The sequence below is a fragment of the Akebia trifoliata genome, chromosome 5 (assembly GCF_017979445.1).
Source record: "Akebia trifoliata isolate Shusen 1 chromosome 5, ASM1797944v1, whole genome shotgun sequence".
In the NCBI taxonomy this organism is placed as follows: Eukaryota; Viridiplantae; Streptophyta; class Magnoliopsida; order Ranunculales; family Lardizabalaceae; genus Akebia; species Akebia trifoliata.
Genome location: NC_141379.1, coordinates 1,841,232 through 1,856,312, shown reverse-complemented (window position 1 = coordinate 1,856,312; position 15,081 = coordinate 1,841,232). Strand labels below are relative to the sequence as shown.

Below are 15,081 nucleotides of genomic sequence, written 5' to 3'. Positions count from 1 at the left end.
GTTAAAATAATTACTGAATCCAAACTTTATTAATATGCTTCTAGCTTTACGGTAATAGATTTATATATTATAGATCTACTGTGTAAATGTCTTGTATTTTGTTGTGTTAGGCAAAACACAGAGTTGTTAGGGTGCAAGGGCAACACCTTAATCAGGGGAGGGGATTTTTTAAGAGATATGAAAGGGGAAATTGTGTAATATTTCTTTAAGAATTTTCTATTTCGATGAAATTTACGCGTGTTTAACAATTTCTGATTTTATAAATAGAGATCTCTACGACTGTAAAATATATGAGAAAATAGTAATTATTTTTATTTTATTCCACCTCTCACAAGTAGTATCTATTCCAAGTTTAAATCTAAGACACTGAAAGTCCTAGTGCCCAGTACCTTTACTCATTTATCCCGTTGAAACAACAACAATAGTTAGTAGTAAAGACAAGGCGACGGTTTTGGTAAAGAGACAATTGCTCGTGAATCAGTGCTACGTAGACATATTGTCGAATCACATAAATCCTTCGTTTGTTCGATTTTTATCTTTTTGTTGTTTAAATATTTTCACAAGATCCCCTTGATTGGTGATTTTCTTTGTTGGTAGAAGTAAGACACATCACCATCAAAACGCAGAGCCCAAAAAGAGAGAGAGAGAGGTGACCTCTTTGTTTCATTGGTTGGTATGGATAAGGCACATCACATCATCAGTGCTGCTCAGTACCACTCTATCATTCATCATCATGATGTAACGTAAACATCTCCAAGCAACCGCCTCACGTGCAAAAGAAAGCGTGCCGCCAGAGTTCGTAGAGAGAGAGAGAAAGAGAGAAGAAGATATTTTATTTATTTATTTTTTGGCTAAGAGCCAATAGAACCATATTACCTACTAATAAAAACGACATAATTATACACCTTTTCCAATAATAGACAACATTTTATGATAATCTTATTATTAAGCTCTAGTAAAATTTTAAAACTATAGGGGTATTACTGTAAATTCACTTATTGAAAAAAAATAATTCTCGCAACAGAGGAACAGTGGAAGAATGAAAGCTTGCTGTGAAGGGAAACCAGAAGAATCTCAAGCTAAAAATCTCTCATTTGTTCTCTCGATCTCTTTCTTTAATTCTTTAACCCACTAAAGAGAATGTTCGAGGAATTAGGGTTTCTGCAACTCGTTCGATCTCTGGTTCTCTTCCATCTGCAAACTTGATTCTCCATAAATACACGAAACGCTACAGAATCGAGTATCTGAATCTGCATTTATCACGTTAGAATCGAGAATTGAACTTGTTTATGCTCGAAATCTCTTCGAAGTTTAAGATCTTAATCTCACAGCACTGGTTTTGACTCTGTTGAAAGCATTTTGACTTCAAGAACGGTATGTTAAACTATTTGAGTGATTCCAGGAGAAAAAAATAATCAGTTTTTTTTGCTGTCTTTTACTGTTAAATTTTTTGATTTAATTAGGTCTGCTAAGAGTTCGAAGAGAATGTGTTTTGTGTGTGTTCAGCTATGAATTCTTAGATTGCTGAGGTTCTACAGTTTTATTCCAAGTGAAACTGTATGTTAAGGTTGTTGAATACTTGAATTTGGGTGTATTAAGGTTATGTTTCATGTTCAGGGACCTTGTTGAGATCACAGTGAGAGGTATTGTAGGGTTTTGTGAATGTTGAGTGCTCAAAGAATTAGGATTTTGTAAATTAGGGTTCTGTTACATTGGTGGTTGGTTGTTTGAGCTTTAAGAGATTGTGGCCTCGTTTTCAAGATCGGTGCAAAAGGAATTTAATGGCTTACTTGGTTAGTAGGCAAAAATGTTTTTTGGGTTATTTGTAAGAAGTATTACTTGAGCAGAACTTTAAAATTCCGAATTTTCAGTTTTTGGAGAACTTTGGTTTGATTTTGGTTGGTATGAAGAAATTGGGGTGAGAATAGATCTTTGTGTGGAGAATTTGGGTAGTGAAGATGTCTCCTTCTCCAGCATTAAGATGCTCTCCTCAAAGGGCACTCAGAGTAGAGAATCACAGGAGAGGGCGTAGTCTCGAAGGTGGATTAATCCTGAAAGAGAAAGACGATGATCTTGCTTTGTTCAACGAGTTGCAAACCAGAGAAAGAGACAACTTTTTGCTCCACTCGACCGATGATTTAGATGACTCCTTGTGTAAATTTCAAAACCCCGCTTCATTATGCAGTTTAAATCTTGAGATTTACAACATTTATGTCGTCCCGCTGACAATTATTTTTACTCTTTCTGAATTTGGCTTATATTCCACAGCAACAAAATTGAGATATTTTTCAGACTTCAAGCTTGCCATTCCAGTTCGAGGAGAAAACAGTGAACTGCTTAATGCAAGTGGCAGGAAAAAGGACTACGATTGGTGGGTCATGCTCCTAATCTCTTAAAACCTTTAACATAATATTCTTTAAGCATGGCTGATTCTGCAATAATTTTCCTATAATTCACAATTAAAAAAGAAAAGAAGCAATAGAATATCTTGAATGGTCGCTAAGAAAGAAAAAATTGCACATAAATATGCATCTTATCATACACTATTTTTTGCTAGTAGATGAAATATTTATCACAAAGCCCAAAGAAATTTTAGTGTCAGCGAATGGTTACCACGTAGATTTGATTTAATGAGAAATATAATTTTTTTTTCCTTTCCTCCAATGCTATTTTCATGCCATTAGAAATGATCTGTTCTTGCCTCAAATGACATAGTTGGTTTTGTTGAACTAAAGGCTATTGACTCCGCCCGATTCACCACTTTTTCCTTCATTGGACGATGAGCCTCCGCCTGTTAATGTTGGTCGAAGGGGTAGACCTCGAAGTCAACCCATTTCCATCTCAAAATCAGCCACAGTAAGTCATCACTTGCCCTTTATACAATTCATGGTTAATATGATCCTTCAAACTTCAAATTATAAAGTTTATCTGATACTAGTAATGTATATATGATGGAAGACTGAGAAGAGTTACAAGACCAGCAGAAGTAGTGCAAGCCCACAACGACTAAGCCGATCTCCTCGCTCTGGAAATAGTATATCTCAATCGAGGGGAAGGCCATCTTCGGCTCCTCATTCCAGTTCATCTCCGCTTTTAAGGCCAACTACACCATCACGTAGACCTTCTACTCCGCCAAATAAACCTTCAAATCATGCTCCGAGGTCTTCTACGCCGACTTCCCGGAGGATGAGCACGGGGTCAAGTGGTACTGTGGTCTCGCCTGGAAGAAGGGGAACCTCCCCTGTAAAGACAAGTCAGGGAAACTCTGCTACTACAAAATTGCTGGCATGGCAATCGAATATCCCGGGTTTCTCAATGGATGCACCTCCGAATCTCCGTACTTCTCTATCTGATCGTCCGGCATCTTATGTGAGAGGCTCATCACCAGCATCGAGGAGTGGGAAGGGTTCGTCCTCGAAATTTGGAAGGCAATCAATGTCACCAACTTCTTCTAGAAGTCCATGTTCACCATACAGTTTTGATCGGGATCAATATAGTTCCCAGAGTAAGGGATCTGTGCAATCATCTGGTGATGATGATATAGATTCTCTACAGACCTCCTCTATCAGTATCTCGAACCACTCAGTTGCGAGGAAAGTTGGAGCATTTTCAAATAGCAGAGCACCGGCTTTATCCAAGAAGCCATCGCGAACGCTGTCCTCAAGTTCTACTCCAAAAAGATCCTTCGATTCTGCACTTTGGCAAATGGTATGTTTCTCATTGTATAATGAATTCTGACTGCAATTACCATTTCTCTTACGATCAAATTTCGTTAAGTGGCTCACTGTAAGTTAGCAAAAACCCACAAAAGATGGCCCATTTTTGTTGATTTTTTTAGAACATGGCTTGGTCTATGCACCTCAATGCTGACCTCCAACCCTCAGTTTAAGCTAGGGGAATTCTCTAATCATTCCAAATTGTTAGAAGTTGATTCAATCACTTAAACAAACTTTGATGGCTTAAAAGCCTGCTGAAACTAACAATTTCGATCTCCTAGACATCCATAATCGCTTTGAAATAATAAAAAAATTTGGTGGTTAAAATACAAATATTCCTTCAAACAAAACATTAATTGATCCAAAAATTCCTCAGTCTCTGCTACAACCCCCTCCAAAAAAATAATAATAATAATAAAATAAATAATATATATGATAATTAAGGCATATTTACTTACCTTCTGGTTGTAACTAGTCGAACTTCAGGAATGTCCCTTTTCTTTCATTTTTTTGTAATGAGAAAGTGATTGGAATGAGGATCAATATGAGACTTGGGTTGTAACAACAAATGCAAATGGGAAAAGAGAAACATTACTTATTCTTCTTTTTTGATCTTTGTATATTCCAGGTTAGTTTGTTTTTCTAATACTATCCAAGTTCAGTTCAGTTCAGTTTGACAAATACCATGAAGTTCTTCCTTATTTATTATATAAATTTGCTGAGTTTTCGGTTTATTTTTTACACGAGTTGGAGACCCAGTCCATCAACATGCATATATAGTTTTACATACGCATACTCTTACCATTATGCTTGAATCTATGCCAGTTTTATCCTCACATCTTATGAAGGTTCTGTTTTTTTTGTATGTTTTAATGTAGGATCGAAAAAGTCCTCAAAATATGTTCAGGCCACTTTTGTCGAGTGTCCCCAGTACCACCTTCTACGTTAGAAAAGCAAGCTCTGCTCACCATCCTTTGATCTCTACAAATTCCTCAGTAACAACCAGCAGTAATGCGAGTTCTGAACAAGGTGGTAGTGTCGCACATGATACTGAGGGTAGTGACCATGGCCAAGATGATATGGCAATCGAAAAGGATAATGCACTATATTCCAATGCTCAAGATGAAATATTTATCCTTGATAATGTTGATGAGATAAATGAAGATCTTGGACATGAAATCCATGATGTAACAGGTGAAGTTGAGCCAAGTGAATCTGAAAAATTCAGCAGCCAGGATGCCACTACAGAAATAGTTTCAACTATTTCTAAATCCTTGTATGTTGAGGGTGACCTTTCAGGAATTGATTTTGTTAGAAATATGGCAATTTGTTCTCAATGTGGCAGGAAGTTGGATGTCATTGAGCCGATGGGAGGGAATGATGATATTTGTCCAGATTGCGTTGAGAAAGCTGGATGCATTTGTGTAGAAACTCCAGAGACCTCAGTAGTTGTCACCCATGACATTACAATTAACCCTCAGATGGAAGTTGAAGAACATGAATTGTTTGATGAATTGGCTCCCAAGGTTAGTGAACTAGAATTGCAGGAAAATACTAGTAGGAATGCAGCTATGCTTGTCAAACATGAAATGAATGTTGAACAAGACCAGACAATAGTTGGTTCCAAACAATGTGACAGTGACACCGTAGAGCCAAAATTGAAAAATCCCCATCCAAGCTTGAAGGTTGACGTTTCCGAAGGTGCGGGTATTTCCATACTATTGAACAGGTCAAGTAGTAGCAAGTGGACTGTTGTTCAAGGTAGGCCTTTTACTGCTACAAACATTCCTTCTTGTGATCCCTTGTTTGCAAGAGATACCATGAATAGTATGAGGAGCTCTACTGGACATGGTAGCGCCTCGACATCATCTTCTGTTGATTTGAGCTCGTTTAAACAAACAGGGGTTCATGTTCAACGGAAATTAGGTGGCAGGAAAGCTGAAAGCAGAGGATCGTCATTATCTGGAATTTCAAATCATGCATATCAAGCTTTGTTACTTGCTGAGATCACACAAGAACAAAACTTTGATTGTTCTGTTGGAAATCCAGAATACAAGGCCTTAGAAGAAACTCCTTTAGATGATAGAATACATGATAGAGATACCTCTTTTGTTGGGACAGATGTCCATGGGATTGATGAACTTGATCACACCGAGACATGTAGAGCAACAGATGCTTCTACCTTGGATTTATCTAGTCGTACACGAAGCATAAGGTTGGAGGATGCTTTAGTGGCAGAATTGCCAATCAACTTGGACTTTCTCATGTCTAGGAATGCTGAGGACCTCTCAAATAATGGGAGTAGTGTCTCAGATGTAGAAATACCAGTTATGACTCCAGATTTCTCTTACATAAAGGAAGACGATATTGTTGAGGTTCCCACTCATGGTTCTTCCGTTATAATATCAGGAGAACTTGAAAACGCTTGTGAAGGTTCCCTTGGCTCACAAAGTGATTGTGTAGACTCCCCAAATTCAAAAAGCATCATAGATGAACAGTATCCTTCGATTTCTACAACTTCAGAGAAGGATGCATCAGTTTCTGCTCCAGAATCCAGTGTCTCAAATCACACCCATGGCATCCTTGGTATGTCTTGCTCTATATGTTTTGCATTGACCTATTTTCTTACCCTTTAAAACTTAGATAATATTTGGCTTGAGAGCTGCTACTGGCACTCCAACTTTTTCCTATTACACCCCAATTTCTTAGATTACTTATCATATCAAAGTAGAGATTAAAAGCACACCATTCAAAAATTACAAAGGTTTAATTGAAATTATGATCTCAACATTACAAAACATTATAACACTCATTCAAACAATTTCAGTAGTTGTTTACAATTATGATTAGGCTCATAAAATCTTAAGCCAAAAAAATAGAAATCTAGCACAAAAAAGAAGAAGAGAGAACTTCTATTGGTACCCCAACTCTTACTTATTCTCAACCATTTACTTATTTTCTTTATTTTTAATTGCGGTGTAATAAGTGAAAGTTGGGGTGCCAATAGCAGCTCTCTTATGTTTGTGTGCTTCTGCTAAAACTTGGCTTCAGGATGTTAGAGTAATCTTTATCTTGTTATATGACTAATTCTTTGCTTTGCAGAGGAATCAATTGTAACAGTCCAGGGACCAGGACAACATAAGAGAAGCCTAACACTGGAAGAAGTAACTGATGTGACACTCTTCTGCCGCTCAATAGTTCACAACTTAGCTCACCAGGCAGCAGACATCGGGATGGAAAAGGAGAATTCCGCCTCCCTTAAGGGTTCCTCTCCAATAGTTACCATCTTTGGAAAATCCAGTTCTGACTGGAAGGATCCACGTGGCAGGAATTTCACGAAATCCACGCCTAAATCCCGAAAGACCAGACAAAGGCAGGCAGAAACAAACGTGAAGAACCCATCACCTAAAACTGAAATTGACGTGGAAACCCATGATGATTCCTTAAAACATGTTTCAGGGTTTCCAAGGAAGGTTGATAATGCAAGGCCACCTAAGCTGGAATCCAAGTGCAATTGCTCAGTGATGTAAGAATTCTTTATTCATCCACTGCATCCCTGCATAACTCGTTAACTCTTTCCTCCTTCAGCTTTTCCGAGGGTATGGAGTGTTTGTACTATAGAGATTTTTATGTTTTGCCATCATTTTCTCTGTTCCAATTTATTTGTAAGGAACATCACATTATTTTGATGACATAATCGTGTAAAGTTTTATTGTCTTTGAGAGATTCCACGAGAAGAATCAGAGGTTTGTGTCCACCTTTGCTGCAAGTACTCTTGTTATTCTTTCTACTCTGTTTCATCACTTAGTGAAAGGTGTGAGACTCAGAAGCTACTTTTAAATTTGAATAAATTTCTTCAATTTCTATCTTCCATTCCTGATTAGGAGGCTAGCATTGATGAAAATAGATAATATTATGACAGCAAAATTTTCAGTTTCGCCACAACATCTGCTGCTCTAGCTCATGGGAGCAACGTTAAATTTGTAAGTAAACAGTCACTTAGGTGGTGCTATATCGGTGAGAATCTACTTTTATCCTCAGAACTTGCAGTGGAACAGAAATGATTGTTGTTATACCTAGAGCATCCACGATTCGTGTCATTCTTGGGAAAATTATCGAAGGCTTATGGAGCCATTTTATCGATCAAAATGACTAGTTTTTGCAACTACTCATAAAACAAGGTTACTTGGGGCATTTTGGTCAATCTCCAAAATGCGGCACTTGTTGTAGGTCTGTTTCTTTTACTTATGTTGAAAGTGTGGAAATCTAATTTTATTGAGAATTCTTGGATGATTAATTACATAAATCCCAATAAGATATTTAAAGAGATTACGTAAATCAATATAAGGAAACTAACCCAATATAATTATTCCCACTTATTAGTATTTTCTAATGTAGAATATCCTAATTAATACTAACCCAATATAATTATTCCCACTTATTAGTACTTTCTAATGTAGAATATCTTAATTAATATTTCTACATATATTTTTCATTACTACCTTCCTTTTGTGATGAGATGCATTGTTAATGATATAATGTATCTCATGCATTATAATATGATTGCATCCATTTCTTTAACGGTAAATAAGTCTTTATCGTCATCAAGACTTATCCCAAAAGTTTGGAGTTGGCAGAACTGAGTTTGTTCTTCCGTTCAAGATTGTAAAGCAATGTCTTTTATCAATTCTATTAGATTTAGGGTGTGTTTGGAAACACTAATTCACTATGAGAGTTAGACTTCGGAGAGTTCAAACTCTCGAAAATTCCAATTCTTGAAAGTTGATGGTGAGAGTTAGTAGTATCTTAAGTGTTTGATTGCATACATGATTTTAAAACACGTTTTGACGTCTCATCTTGTCCACCAACGAGACTGAGTCATCTCGGATGAGTTTTCTGATTTATTCAAGTCATCTTGTTCAACAGTGACAGTGACTCGATGAGCCAATGGATTGACTTAAATCAACGACTTTTTTAGGATGATTTCACTATTTGAGATGACTTGTCTATCTGTATCGTTGGTGGCTGATACCAAGATGAACCATATGAGTCGTCTCAATCTTGGGCAAGTCTTCTCAATCTCAAACGAGATTTAAAACCATTATTGTGTACGATGGTTTTAAATCTCATTGGAGACCAAGACGACTCATCCGGTTCGTCTTGTTATTAACCACCAACAATACGGATAGACAACTCATCTCAAACAGTAAAAACATCCTCAAAAAGTCTTTGATGGTTTAAAAACTTGTTAGCAATCATGATTTATAATTTGGCCAAAAATTCGATCAATGGAAATACGACAAATTCAATAAATAGTTTTAAGATCTGTTAACAATTTAGAATACAACAAAAATTCGATCCGTGAAAATTTCGATTTTGGATTGCAAAAATCTAGTCTAAAATTTGGTCAAAAAATCGATAAATGGAAAATATTCGACATATGCTTCATACTTGTATTATCCATTTCATTTCAAAATTTTGAAAATAAAAAATTCGATCATATGACAATGATGACGATAATGAAATTGGTGATGGTAATAAGGTGATAATAATGAGGACATTGAGATTACTGTTCTATTGATTTTTAAAAGAAGACCAAAGTCAAGGGGATAAATCATCAATTTAGAAAATTAAGGTATAATCTCAAATAAATGTCGAGGGTCATGTCATTATTATTTTTTAAAGATAAAAGAGACATTTTTCATATAAAAATGTGAATTCCTCTAAAATTTTAAAGCATGGTCGCTTTAAAGTCAACTTGTGTTATACGTTACAACTTACAAGTTTACACTTTGCAACATATAACAAATTATAATAGTCATTTTTTTTTTCATCAAATTTTATAAAAATTCGTAAAAATCACGTTTATTTGAAAAAATTCACGAATTTTTCATTTTATTTTTCGAAAACGAAAAATTCGGGAATTTTTCAAGAATTGAATGAGAAATTACTAAACAAAGGTTAAAACCATATTTATAAGTCACGAAACGTGTAACGTAGCTAACATTCCATATCTACCCCTAGAATAATTTTTTAAGTACTAGCGTGTCCCGCTAGCAACGAAGGGTGGCATCTGGTAGCAAAGCATATTCTGGAAATCATTTGGACAAACGAAGCATATTCAGCTGAAGGTCCGCGCGAACTTGAGGAGAGACACACGAAACACCTTCATAATTTTGCCCTAAAATCCTTCTTGGTCGTTTACGAATCTCTTGACTTTTCTTCTTTGGATCTAAGAAAATTAAAAGTCAGAGAGATTCAAATTTCAAAGAGAATCACTGATAGATAAATTAGGGTTGAATTTCATAGAGAAAGATGGATGATCCATCGACATCTTCGATCCAACACGCTGTTTCTCCATCACCATCATCGATTCATTCTTCCGTTTTTACAAATTACGCTCTAATTTCGGCTCTCGTTTCTTTCGCCATCGCCCAATCTATCAAGTTCTTCACCACCTGGTACATTTCTCCGTCTTTTTCTCTTATTTTTTTTTATAGCGTGGATTGGATCTCTCGCGAACATATTTGCATTCTTGTATTATAGAGTTTGAGAATTAGTTAAACAGATAATATATACGAATTCTTTGCGTTATCTAAGTTGTTTAGAAATTGGATCTCATAAGAACATAGTTCAATTCTTGTATGAAAGAGTTTCAGAATCAATTAGACAGAAAAAAAAATTCACAGATTCTTCATATTTGTTTGAATGTCTGAAATGAAGGTTGTCTCTCGAGATTGTATAATAAACAACAACGAAGCATTATCCTAAAGATTTATGTCTAGACCTTCAATTTTAATTGGGCAATCATCTTCATATTTTTGCGTTATAAAATTTCATCTTGAGATTGTATACGGCTCATTAAGTATTTGCAGAGTTGGACTAATTTTATAATGTGTTGTATCGATATGTCTTGTGTTAGAACTTAGAAGTAATCAATACATATTGGTTTAAAAATTTGATGGACAAAGTCTTTATGATTCTAGGCTTTCTAAATTTAACTCTTTGTTAGTTGTGCAAAATTCCATATTGATCGATCGATCTTGCTAAGATTCCTATGTTTTAACTGGTTGGGATGTTTGGCCAAAGCAGGACTTGAGGGCCTCTTCTAAGGATTTCAAGATTTTAAATTTCATGGATTGATTAGGATTACTGGGCTAGAAATCATGCTTACTATTTTTACTCATTAGGGTTGGCTCCGTTCTCAGTTGATTGACATAAATAAGACAGTGCAACTTTGAGGTTGTGAGTTCAAGACCAGCTAACCCATAAAAATAAAATAAAAACTAAAATACTCATTAAACTTTTGTGAAACTTGCTTTGCACATACTTCTGCATACATGGATGAAGTGTTCTAAACTCCCTTCCCTATGAGTTTCTTATACATTTGTTTTGTTATTAATTTCTCCTAAGAGTTATAAACTTTGATAGATTTGCAGGTACAAGGAAAGACGATGGGATCTTAAGCAACTCTATGGATCTGGTGGAATGCCATCATCCCATTCTGCCACAGTCACCGCTCTAGCTATATCTACTGGGTTCCAAGAGGGCTTTGGAGGATCACTATTTGCAACTGCAATTGTCTTAGCCTGTGTTGTATGATCCCTCAATCTTTTATACAAGTTAAAATTTTCAAAAAATGTGTATCATATATATTATCTATAAAAGTTTGTGACTATATTGTTTGGTTTAATTTTATTCTCCCCCCAGCCCACCAAACAAAAAATGTGTATCATATATATTATCTATAAAAGTTTGTGGCTAAATTGTTTGGTTTAATTTTTCCCCACCCCCGACCCACACACACACTTGAAGCTCCATGTCTTGAATCATTGTGAGAGCTATTCCTTAAAGCCTTCTAGCAAGAAACTACGCTTTTTCTTAGTTGCTTAAGTTAACATTGTTGGCACGTGAATTTTCATATTCTAAAAATTTAACCATGGAATATATAGAAGTTTCCATGATTTGAGTTCCAATACATTATTAACTGTTAAAACTATCAATAAAAATAAAAATAAAACTGTTGAGACCTTCTTTGTTTACTTGTTTTGTGCAATTATTGTGTATTTAGAGTATTTGACCCATTTTCCAGCTTGTGATTAGATGTAAATGGGTTGTATATTATCCTTCTTTATTTGGTTCTGTTTCAGTATAATATTTTCTTTTGTATTTATTCAAAAGATAATGAAGACAAAAAAATTCAGTTATTGAGTTTATTTCTTTTTTGATTCTTGATTGCTAATTGTTCCATAATCCGTGGTTTGTGCATTAACAAATGTACACTGTACACCTTGTTTCAATAACTGACCTCAACAATTTGTTATGTTATTTCTGCTTCTAATAACAATGTAGTTGAATTTTTAAGGCTTATGCTTTTTACTGAAGGGTTTGACCACCTTGTGTCTCTCCAAGATGTACGTGCATCTTCTATATTTACCTCCTACGATAACAAGAATCACACTTCTAACCAGAATTGTTTGACCCATCCCACTCTCTAGAACCACTTAGTTGGAAGGCCCCTTTTTGGGATTCTATATAATATCATTAAAAAGATGGGGAGATGGGAGAGCATAGATTTCATCCACTACAACGCCCTCCTAAAGAGAGGATTTAATTTTGAGTTCCCAATTTATTCTCAAATCTCTACTCATGGATCACAAGTTGATTTGGAGGGGGTTTCTTTGATCCTCTGGTGATGTATTTAGTTATGTTTATTTTTTATGTACGTATTGATGTTAACCGATAATTTATATTTATAAACACAAAAATATAATAAACAATTTTTTTTACCATGCTTCACTATTATGCTTTATTCATTCAGGTTAGTTTTACTTCAAAAGTATTTTGAAGACTTTACTTTGCTCAGATTCTTAAAAATAGCTTTAAGTTGCTTCTTTTCATTGATTAAAAAAAAAGAGTTAGTTTGAGTGGTTCTTTGTCTTAAGAATTAAATTAATCTGATGTCACATTTTTTTGTCCTTTATAGTCAAGTTATTTAAGTATATAAAAGTCATTGGATTTTTTGTGTGTGTGTTACAGTTAATGAAGTGTTTTCACAACTTACAAGATGATTACATCCTGCTTCATTACTCTATTTTTAAAATCCTAGTGCTAGAGGTAATATGGTTATAGGGTTGTCCTCATCAATATAGAAGTTAATATATTGTACATGGCTTTGCAACTAATGTTGATGCATTGTTTTCGTCCCTTTTTTGTTGGTAACAAGAGATAATTGTATTAAATTGGGGTGGGGGAATTAAAAGACATGCTAGGGAAACACTAAAAAAAAACCCTATTTACATCACTCAATCAAGGAATGAGAAAAAAAGGTAGTTCACCCTCAAGTGAGATCCCTACTGTGCTTGATGATCTCTACGGTGCTTTCTCACTCATCCTGTTCCTCTAAAAATTAATGTTTTCCGTCTTTTATTTATAAAACCAGACTATTGGGGGCATGAAATTGTTCAATTGATGAAAGAGAACTCAATATTTGAAAATTTTATAGGCAACTTCTGTCTTTATGTTTATATTATTGCAGTCCTGTCTTATGTATTAATCTAATATTTTCAAAGTTAATGGATAACTACATAAACAGATGTTTACGTTCACGAATAATGTTTCTTATTCTTATATAATGCGTTCCTTGGCAGGTGATGTATGATGCGCTTGGTGTTAGATTACACGCTGGTCGCCAAGCAGAGGTGTGATTTTGGCTCTCATCCTTCTTCTCTATTTAAAATTTTGTTGTCTTTCCTTTTACATTCTCTATATGTTCTTATTTTATGACCATATAATATTTATCAAAAAAAATAAAATTAGGACCATATAAAGAAATGAGTGGACTGTTTTCTTGGTGTTTGCTGGAGCACGTTATAGTAGATCCCATTTGATTATGATTTTTATTTTTCAATTGTTATCATCTTCTGATTGGGTGTTATGCAGGTCTTGAATCAAATTGTATTTGAACTTCCAGCCGAACATCCTCTATCTGATACCAGACCACTGCGTGAGCTTCTTGGCCACACGCCTCCTCAGGTTTGTTTTCAATGCCTTAATAACTTTCATATTACATATTTATTGTATTTTTGAAATATCAATTATAAGTTTTCGTAGCAATATCTATTGTAGTAAATGGACAAGACTATATACTGCTCTCTAATTTAATATCGTGTCAATACATTAGTTTTTCTCCAGTGTTGGTGTCCATTTTCCATGAATCCGATCTTAAACAATTTAATTTAGTTAGTTTCAATGTTTTCCATTTGAAAATAAGCCTTACTTGATGAATTTTTTGTGGCAACTATTACAGGTTTTTGCTGGTGGGATTCTTGGATTTGTCACAGCGGTGATTGTCCACTTAATCAAGAAAGCTTTTACTCAAGCTTGATTCTTAACTAGATTGGTCAAGAAGGATTTTCATCCCTTGATCACCAATCACCATCACAAGATCTGTCAGTAATGAACACTTTCCATGCTTCTTTGTTGAACAATGTTTATAATTTGATTGGAGTGTTGGTTAGAATGAAATTTGTTGTTTACCTCAGAATTCCTAATAACCAATATCATGCCTTTATTGCAAACTGTTCCTTCTCCAACACTAATATTTTCCATCCAAACAGGCCCCAATCTGAAAATGGAAGGGTAATGCTGATTTATTTGTGAAGTTTTGATTAATTGATTTTTATATTGTGTAATATGAGATTTTGTTTAATATTATATTGTCAGGTGTTTGAATTTGTTAATAGGAGTAATACCTTTTAATTCAAGAGAAAACTCATATGATCATCAGAAATATTTGTCCCATGTATTGTTCATGCCAAATATTTCAGACTGATTTGTTGATTTTCATCAAAGAAAAAATCAGTTTGATTGGTTCCTGCAGAAGTCAGAATCCAAAACGGGTTAGAAGTCAAAACTGTTTTGAATTAGCTTTTGGATTCTGACTTCTACGATAATCTGGACAGAGTATGTTTTTATGATAATACCTATAATATACCAAGTTAAAAGCGAGCATAAACCCAAAATGGTTCTTGGGTTTTAAATTCGCAATCAAAATGTCTAATATTTTAAGTCATCCACATTGCAAATAAGAATTTCAGTTTCTCATTATTTCTGCCCAAGTTGATTAATAGATCAATGTTAATTGAATTGCAATTCTTATATAACTTGATATGATAATTGAGTGGTCTATTAATTCAATCAGATCCTACTAGATCTCTAATTCACTTTTGGAATTTTAAGAATATATTAATTTGAAAAATATATATTTATCCAATTATTAATTTGGGTGAACGATTCCATAAAGGATAGTCAAGTCTAATGAATACGCTTATGGCCAATTTAAAATGGAATTGAGCCATTCTGC

The 15,081-nt window shown here is 34.8% G+C and overlaps 2 protein-coding genes across 3 annotated transcripts; both read left to right on the top strand.

The window, feature by feature from the left end:
* The first annotated feature begins 1,029 nt into the window (after window positions 1-1,029).
* LOC147400892 (uncharacterized) lies at window positions 1,030-7,473 on the top strand. Of its 2 annotated transcripts, XM_086441951.1 has the most exons (7): window positions 1,030-1,374; window positions 1,464-2,154; window positions 2,269-2,371; window positions 2,736-2,856; window positions 2,959-3,708; window positions 4,595-6,302; window positions 6,819-7,473. In XM_086441951.1, the coding sequence occupies exons 2-7, from the start codon at window positions 1,959-1,961 to the stop codon at window positions 7,244-7,246; spliced, it is 3,306 nt and encodes a 1,101-aa protein (XP_086298077.1). In that variant the 5' UTR covers window positions 1,030-1,374; window positions 1,464-1,958; the 3' UTR covers window positions 7,247-7,473. The 2 variants fall into 2 exon arrangements, with proteins under 2 accessions (XP_086298077.1, XP_086298076.1); XM_086441950.1 differs by having other exon boundaries at window positions 1,030-2,154.
* A 2,308-nt stretch (window positions 7,474-9,781) lies between these two features.
* On the top strand, window positions 9,782-14,458 carry LOC147400891 (Acid phosphatase/vanadium-dependent haloperoxidase-related protein). The gene is made up of 5 exons (XM_086441954.1): window positions 9,782-10,177; window positions 11,156-11,312; window positions 13,367-13,417; window positions 13,659-13,751; window positions 14,026-14,458. Exons 1-5 carry the CDS (start codon window positions 10,032-10,034, stop codon window positions 14,101-14,103), a joined length of 525 nt encoding a protein of 174 aa, XP_086298080.1. The 5' UTR covers window positions 9,782-10,031; the 3' UTR covers window positions 14,104-14,458.
* The last annotated feature ends 623 nt before the right edge of the window (window positions 14,459-15,081 follow it).

What these genes read in the sequence shown, in the direction of transcription:
- LOC147400892 (XM_086441951.1), top strand. Translation starts at nt 1,959, where the DNA reads ATGTCTCCTTCTCCAGCATTAAGATGCTCTCCTCAAAGGGCACTCAGA. An exon ending in TGATTTAGATGACTCCTTGT is followed by an intron (nt 2,155 to 2,268) that starts GTAAATTTCAAA and finishes TATATTCCACAG; the next exon opens with CAACAAAATTGAGATATTTT. An exon ending in CCATCTCAAAATCAGCCACA is followed by an intron (nt 2,857 to 2,958) that starts GTAAGTCATCAC and finishes ATATGATGGAAG; the next exon opens with ACTGAGAAGAGTTACAAGAC.
- LOC147400891 (XM_086441954.1), top strand. Translation starts at nt 10,032, where the DNA reads ATGGATGATCCATCGACATCTTCGATCCAACACGCTGTTTCTCCATCA. An exon ending in ATCAAGTTCTTCACCACCTG is followed by an intron (nt 10,178 to 11,155) that starts GTACATTTCTCC and finishes ATAGATTTGCAG; the next exon opens with GTACAAGGAAAGACGATGGG. An exon ending in CAATTGTCTTAGCCTGTGTT is followed by an intron (nt 11,313 to 13,366) that starts GTATGATCCCTC and finishes GTTCCTTGGCAG; the next exon opens with GTGATGTATGATGCGCTTGG.